The 7,437-nt window shown below is 60.3% G+C and overlaps 1 protein-coding gene across 1 annotated transcript; it reads left to right on the top strand.

The window, feature by feature from the left end:
- Positions 1–298: 298 nt before the first annotated feature.
- On the top strand, positions 299–5,906 carry LOC113204136 (histidine-rich protein PFHRP-II-like). The gene is made up of 2 exons (XM_052264799.1): positions 299–370; positions 4,004–5,906. The coding sequence occupies exons 1-2, from the start codon at positions 299–301 to the stop codon at positions 5,402–5,404; spliced, it is 1,473 nt and encodes a 490-aa protein (XP_052120759.1). The 3' UTR covers positions 5,405–5,906.
- The last annotated feature ends 1,531 nt before the right edge of the window (positions 5,907–7,437 follow it).

Below are 7,437 nucleotides of genomic sequence, written 5' to 3'. Positions count from 1 at the left end.
CCCTCTCCAACTTCAAAATACCCGCGCGCGCTTCCATCATATTTCCCCGCCCCGCCACGCCTCTACACGCCCCGGCCGAGGTGATCGCCGCTAGAGTGCGCTCCGCTAATTTGACGATCGTAAAAGTCTCTGAGTGACAGGGTGGCGTGGCGTGGCGTGGCCTCGCCTGATAAGCTCGCCATCGTGTGTGTCTAAGCGCGGTGCTTTACTGAAATTGCAGGCGCAGAGGAAACGCCCAGGCAAACACGGCGGCCCCCGCGGCCGCGCACGGCTGAAAGAAGTGGGTGTGCATGGAAGTATGGGGGATGGTGCCGAGGTAGTGCCCTCTGACGATGCAAGCCAATGTGTTAGAGTTGTAATATTGCGGATGGTAGGTTAAAACCTAAAAGTTGTGGTGTGCGGCGGTGTATCATTTGGTAATTCAACTGAAGAGGGGCAGGGAGCGCGCGGGGTTAGCGGCCAAAGGAGTGAGGAGAAGGGGTGTGGGGGTGCCGAGATTTCCATGGCGGCGCTGCAGGCTGCACCAGTGGTGCCGGCCCAAGTGATGCGCGCGTAAAAAGCCGCCCGTTTAGCCAGCCCCTTCTCTTCTCTCTTCTCTCCCCTTTCTCCCTACCCACTACTCGCTCACGGTGTGTCCAGGTTTTATCGTCGTTGTCTTTGGGACGTGAGCCGCATCGGACTGAAACCCTTGTTTCGGACGAAAGAGGCGTGGAGGGTGAAAAAGAGGAGGACGATTGGGAGCGAGTGTTAAACGGGTCAATGGCAAATAACAAAAGGTAAAGGTGGTCTTAAACACCAAACGGCAGGGCGTCAAGAAGACGCTCAAGAATTACTGATGGCGCGAGTCGACAGACCAGACAATGAGCGAGAGAGAGAGAGAGAGACAGAGGAGAGGGGGAGGGAGTTCCTTTGGTATCACACATCTGCTACGCTTATCAGCTCTCGTAGGGCTTGCAAAGACAAGCGGGCCGCGGCGTGGCGTCGAGGCTTCAACTTTGATTACAATGCGATTAACGTTCTCCAGTTCGCGCCGCCCTCCTTAACGTTATTCACGTCCTTTACTGCGCCCTAAACCCTTCTGTGCGCCGGCGCCCTTCAGCCCCACTCGCTCGCGCGCGCCACTCGCTTGACGCTGCCATCTCCATTCGAAATATTTGCCGCGCTTGTTCTGTGCTCCTTTTTCGACGTTTCTGTGTATTTTTCTTTTATTTTTGCGCTGCTCTGCTTCTCTCATCAGTCGGCGCATTCCGTAGAGGCTCCTGGTTTAGAGCCCCCGTTGCCCGCAGCGGCAACAATAGGCGGCGCTGGCCTGCGCCAAGGGCCTGGGGGTTGGGCCGCCAGGGCCGCAGCGTGTAAAGTACGAAATGTAAAATTAGCACGGGGAGATGGTGCAATTTGTGCCTGTGGGTACGCATTGTTGTGCGGCTGCTGGCGCTGCTGCTGCTGCTGCCACGGCTTGCCATGCTGCCACTGAGGCCGCTTCCACCACTGCCGCTGTTGCTGCCCATTGTTGCGTTTATTCCCTTATTTACTAATGAAGGACGTGGGAGGGGCGGCCCCGACAACCGCGCACCACCCCTCAATGAAGCGAATTTTTTTTCGTTCATTTTTCAGACAAAAGGGCCGTGAATTCATGCAATTCGAGTGCGGCGGATCTCCGCCGCCACCACCACCCCCAACTTCCCCGCGCGGGTGGGTCCCGGTGGGCCGCGGGGGCTGCCAGGATGCCGTTGGGGGTGGTCAGGGCCCGGGCACCCAGAGTCCCGGCGCGACCAGGGAGGTCAGCGGTGCGGGGCAGCAGCGGCGTTGTTTGCAATTGCAGCCTGCAGCGCGTGCTCCCGGGGGAGCAGTGGATGTAAAGCCCCCCGCCACCACCCGCCACCGCCCCGCCGCCCTGGAGCCCAATTGGCCCTTCGTTGTAAACAACTCCCTACGTTACATAATTAAGCGCGCCTGGCGGGTAGGCAGCGCTGCTGTTTTACGGCACGGCGGGGCGTGGCGGGGCGTGGCGCGGGGCGAGGTGTGAAGCTGCGGCCGCCACTGCCTCACTTCGCGCAGCGAAATGAATGAGTCGGCGAGCACCCGTGCCACTCTGCCCTGGGACGGTTTACTGTTTGCCAAAACGGACATATTCTTTTAATCTTATTCTTTCATTTGAGTAAAATTAGTAATGTTATCAAAAACCGCGACTGCAGGTTTGCTTTTTTATTATTTTTGCAAAACGTCTCTTTGCCTAGCTTGGCGGGAACAAACTTGCACTAAGTCAGAAGATTGGCTCTTAAGCCGCAGGGTGGCTCACGGGTCCCATGTTGCGCCCGGGAGCGTCACCGTGTGGGCCGGCCGTCCTGCTGAGGTCCTGGGTACGGTTAGTTACACCCACTCTGTGGTCAACGGAGATCGTATGACTCAAACAAAACAAAAGCAGTGGACCTCTGCAGAGAATTCGCAGATACCATCTCTCTCTCTCTCTCTCTCTCCCTCTGTCTCTCTCTCATATACACACAAATTGGGGAGGGACGGAAAAAAATAATCAAGGAAAAGCAGCCTGAGCAGCGGTGGTCAGTCAGGCGTCCAAACATTAAAGGTCCTTTGGAAAAAAATTGTACGTGGTCCTGAGCGGTGTGGCCGGCGCGGCGGCGGCGGGGCGCTGCCTGTGTGGGGTTAATGACTGTCCACCCCTTCCATTGTGTCTCCGGGGACGCAACCAGCGGCAGTAAAGTGGGATTTTTATTCAACCAGCATTCGTTTGTGTCCGCCGATGTGTGTGTGTGTGTGAGTGCGTGTATGTGTCTGTGTGTGCGCCTGTGTCTGTGCCTCGCCAAATGTCAAGTCGGGGGGACATCACGGCCAGTTCGAATCTCTCTCCCTTTCTCCTGGAACGCCCCCGCACGACATATTGACCCCGTCCCTCCGTATCCCGGCGCTCATTTCCCGTCGCGCTCATTGTGCTGGACGGCGCCTCGAGACGGGCGAGGCTCGCTGCCCCTGCAGCCCGGTCGGTGCCGGCCCTCGTGGTGCGGCCGGCTCTGGACGACGAGGACACGCCAACACACACAGAGAAGAAACAGGCAGAAAATGGTCTATTGCGTTGGTGTCGGTACTTCGCCTGGCGTTGCGTCCAGCGTGTTGTTTTCGCGGGACTCGCGTGACCCACTTGTGACGCGCGGCGCGCGCAGCCTCCCGGAGGACGCGGCGCGTGGCGGGGAAGGCCGGCGGATTCCTCGCGATCACTCGAGGATGACAGAGGAAGGTCCTGACCGGCTGCACCGGAACGGACCGAGAGTGCCGAGAGTGGGCAAAAAAACAACAACAGCGCTCCGCGCGGTCCCGGCGCCGGGGCGTGACGTGACGAGCTGCGGCCGGGGCCGGCCGGTATGGAAGGCGTCGTCACACGTGTGACGCGTGTGACACGTGTGGCACGAGTGTCACGTCGGCGACCCGACACGATGCCGGTAGGCCGCCGCTGAGCCACCCCGCCGGGCAGGGGATGAGGGTGGGCTTGGGTGGCCTTGGGGCCATGGGCAGCAGCATGGACAGTCTGCCCTTCCAGCAGTCGCATTAACTTTCTGCTGTCTTATAAGTGTGGGGCAGAAAGTAAGTGCTGCTCGGGTGCTGCTGCAGCACGTGGCTGGTTGTCGTGGGGTCGCCGCCGTGGTCATGAGATAGCACGCATACCCGCGCGCGACCCTCGTCCGTGTCCTACGCCGGCTGCCGGCCTCTCCCCCTCTCCGGAGCTGCCCCCTCCCTCCGGGGCTGTGCCCGTATATAACCCGCGGGAGCTGGAGGGGCGTTCGTCTTTCTCACCGAGTTCGTTGCCATGTTGATCCTCGCGGCGCTGAGTTGCGCCCTCCTCTGCTCCGCGGCCCCCGCGGGCGCCGCCGCCGTGGACAAGCCAGTGTCGCCCGCGGTCGCGGCTGCCCCGGCGGCCACCAGCGCCCCAGTGGCCCCCGCGGCCCCGGCCGCCCTGCCGGTGGTGGCGTCCGCCTCGCGCACGGTGTACAAGACGGCGCCCCGGGACAGCGCCGGCAGCGCCGCGCAGGTCGGCTTCTACAAAGTGGACGCTGGGGCTGAGGCTACCCCGACCGGACTGCGGGGCGCGATCAGGGGGCAGAGGGTGCCGGCCAAGGACGGCCGCAGCGCGCAGCTCCGCGCCAACTCCAGGCCGGTCTCTGACCTGCACGAGGAGGACGCCGAGGAGCTCGACGAGGACGACCTTCCGAGAGGCCGCGGGCGTGGCCGGGGACGAGCTGGCTCCCGACGCCCCTCTGCGGATGACGACCACGACCTGGGCCACCAAAAGCAGCCCGGCTACAAGCCCTTCGGCGGCGCAGAGATAGCGCCCAGGGCACCGTCTAAGCAGAGGCCGCAGGACCACAGTGAGGACGAGGAGAGCGCGGATTTTGGCGAGGCTTCGAGCAGTGGCGCTAGCGATGGTGGTGGGCACGGCGGTGACCACGACGACTACCAGGGCGACTCTGGTGCGCACGAGGAGGACCACGCCGACCACGGCCACGCGGAAGACGCCGGGGACCACGCCGAGGCAGGTGCGTACAAGGAGGACGACGGTCACGCCGAGGACGACCACGCACAAGAGGCGCCGCACTCCGTCAGCGACAAGCTCAAGAAGGACGACGTGAAGCACGCAGAAGACGACCATGACGGGCACGCTGTCGGCGACCACCACAGTGGCGGTGCGAAGGCGGCCGCCAGCACGGAGAGCGAGGACTACCACCACGGCCACCACGGTCACCGTGAGCACCACGGCCCAAAAAGTGTTGCAGCAGGGGGTGAGCAGAAGCACAAGGCTGAGCACCACAAGGCAACAGGCAAGAAGGCCGCCAAGGGCTTCAAAAAGAAGGAGGCCCACGACAGCGCCGAGGCTGGCAAGCACGGCAAGGAAAAGCACAGTGAGAGCAGCAAGGCCAGCAAGGGCCACAAGAAGGCACACCTGGACCAGGACGGCAAGTACGCCGAAAAGCACGCCACAGAAAAGGGAAAAACGGGTGCTGATTTCGCCGACAAGGCCAAGCACAAGAAGGGTCACTCCACCAAGGGCTTCCGCACCGTGCACCGCAAGGACGAGTTCAAGAAAGACGAGACTTTCTACGACGAGTCGGACAACCAGGGCCACCACGCCAAAAAGGGCGCCGTCGAGAAGCACCACAGCGGCAAGGAGGGTGACAAGAAAGAGAAGAAGCACCTGGACGCGGCGCACGATGTGGGTAAGGCCAAAAAGGAGGGCGAGACGGACCACGGCAAGCACCACGCCTCCAAGAAGGGCCGCCACGGCGAGGAGCACGAGGAGTCCAAGCACGCGTCCGCGGCCAAGACGGCCAAGGAGGCTGCCTCCAAGGCGGCGCACAAGGCGGCGCACCACAAGAAGGGCCGCGACGACCACTACTAGCGCGCCGCTCGAGCGCTCCCGTTGCATCGCGTTAGGGCCGCGGGCCGGCCGCAAGACGAATCGGCCACAGTCGCGCTCCATTGGCGGGGACCTGGACCGGACCGCGAGGGGACGGCGAGGGGACGTCCCCAGGGCGCCGTGAAGGTTACCTCTTTATCGAATTACCGCGAGGGTCGGTTGCTTTCCTTCGCCGCTAAACGCATCATCAGGTTGGTGGGAGGGGAGGGGATGGTGGGTTTGAGAAGGGTGAGGGAAGGAGGGGGCTCTTTTTGGTGCCCGTATCCATGTCCATTCTAGTCTTTTTTTCTCTTGGTTGGCTTGTTATTGTTAGTTCTAGACGCAGCCTTTTGTTGTTTTGTTTGTGTTAATTGGTTGTGTTTGTCGCATGTAATGTGTTAAGTTTATTATCTCTGCTTCTCGATCTTTTTTGTTGTGTGTCTGTTTTTGTTAATTTATTGCATTTTTTGGTCGATCGACATTGTTGTTGTTTTTTGCACTGTCGCATGTTATGTGTATTATAGAATAAACTTTGACAAAAATTGAGGCGTTTCATTGAGTATTACATTTTCAAACGCTACAAAACATTAACTCATGTCCCACGTCCCACCATGTCTCTGGGCTCATTATAAAAGTGAGGCTCAGCTCAGCCCCCCTTGGTTTCGCTACCTCTTTTTTTTCCTTTTTTGCTCCGGGCGCAGCGAGGCAGCGTGCAATCGGTCAACCCTGATGAGGTGGACACAATCATACAGTCATGCACGCATCCGTTTTATATGCTGCATGACGTGCGCGCACACACAGACACACTCAGACACTCATACACGCACACACACAAACACCACCACCACCACCCACACTCACACACACACATGCACATACACAGGGCGAACCTCCCTTTATCAGGATTGTCTATCTGATTGAGTTCTGCCTGGGCAAGGGTAGGTCTGCTCCCCGCCTATCCCTCCCCGTCCCCACCCCCTCGGCCACCAGGACACCGTCGGCACCCCCGCGCTCCCCCACCCCAACAACACCCTTCGCTGCACGTGCACCGCTTCTCATCACAGAAACTCCCCCTCGTCCCTGCTCCCCTCCCCACCCCACCACCCCCCTCGCTTCCCCGATTCGCCGCCTAGAACGCGCCTCGATCGGAAATGTGACCAGGCGTGACCAACGTCAAAAAATGTGTATGAATATATTGTAGTAGGAAAATGTTAGGTACACGTAAAGAGTGGACTTTTGTGTTTCCATATCTGTGTACTGCTCATTTAACTCTTTGACAACTTTTGCGGCCTTGCCGTTCCGGGCGCGGACTTACAATAATCCCCGTTGTTTTATTTTCATTGTTGTCTTCCCTGGCGGTATGTATCATCCCCGCATAATGAGAGGTGAGCCCGGGCTGCTGCCAGCTCGGTCAGCGCGGCCGCTGCTGCTGTCTGCCGGCCGGGCCCACTCGCCGATTGGGCAGCGCGAGGGGCGTAAGCCGACAGTTAGATAGGATTACTCACGGACACATCAAAACACGGGCCTAATGTGGATGAATGGGAGAGAATCTCCGCCGCGCGGGGGTTGAGAGCGGGAGAGGGGCGGAGAGGGGCGTGTGTGGTCGGCCCTGCTCGAGCCCCGCCGCCCCACGGGATGGCCATACGACTTATTTTGGGTAATTTAACAGCTCGGCGGTACCCGCGCCCCCCCGGTGTTACACTCGCAGCTGTTGAGGCTCATCCATATGCATCCACTTGCTGACACGCATCCCCCTCCCGCTCCCCGCCCTCTTCACGCGCTCTCCCTGCCCATGCCCTTTCCTCCCTTCCTCCCTTCTCCCCTGCGCGTTCCCCTCTCCTCCCCTCACGCTCCTCTCTCCCGCCCTTCTCCCGCCGCAGACGCACACCGGCCAGACCTGCGCTGCGCCCTCTCCATAACACACACACGTCTTAAAAGGCGTTTGTGACGCGCAGCCTGCTCCTGCAGCGTGTCCGCGCGTCTTCCCCGTGGCGTCCATAAAGACACACACACACACGGACGGACGCGCTCTTTCT

The sequence above is a fragment of the Frankliniella occidentalis genome, unplaced genomic scaffold (genome assembly GCF_000697945.3).
Source record: "Frankliniella occidentalis isolate FOCC.00 unplaced genomic scaffold, Focc_3.1 Scaffold21, whole genome shotgun sequence".
NCBI lineage: Eukaryota > Metazoa > Arthropoda > Insecta > Thysanoptera > Thripidae > Frankliniella > Frankliniella occidentalis.
This window is presented reverse-complemented; position numbering and strand designations above follow the sequence as displayed.

Excerpts from the sequence above, each read along its gene's own strand:
- LOC113204136 (XM_052264799.1), top strand. The coding sequence starts at position 299 with ATGGGGGATGGTGCCGAGGTAGTGCCCTCTGACGATGCAAGCCAATGT. Across the intron at positions 371-4,003 it reads GAGTTGTAATATTGCGGATG|ACGGCGCCCCGGGACAGCGC; the intron begins GTAGGTTAAAAC and ends ACGGTGTACAAG.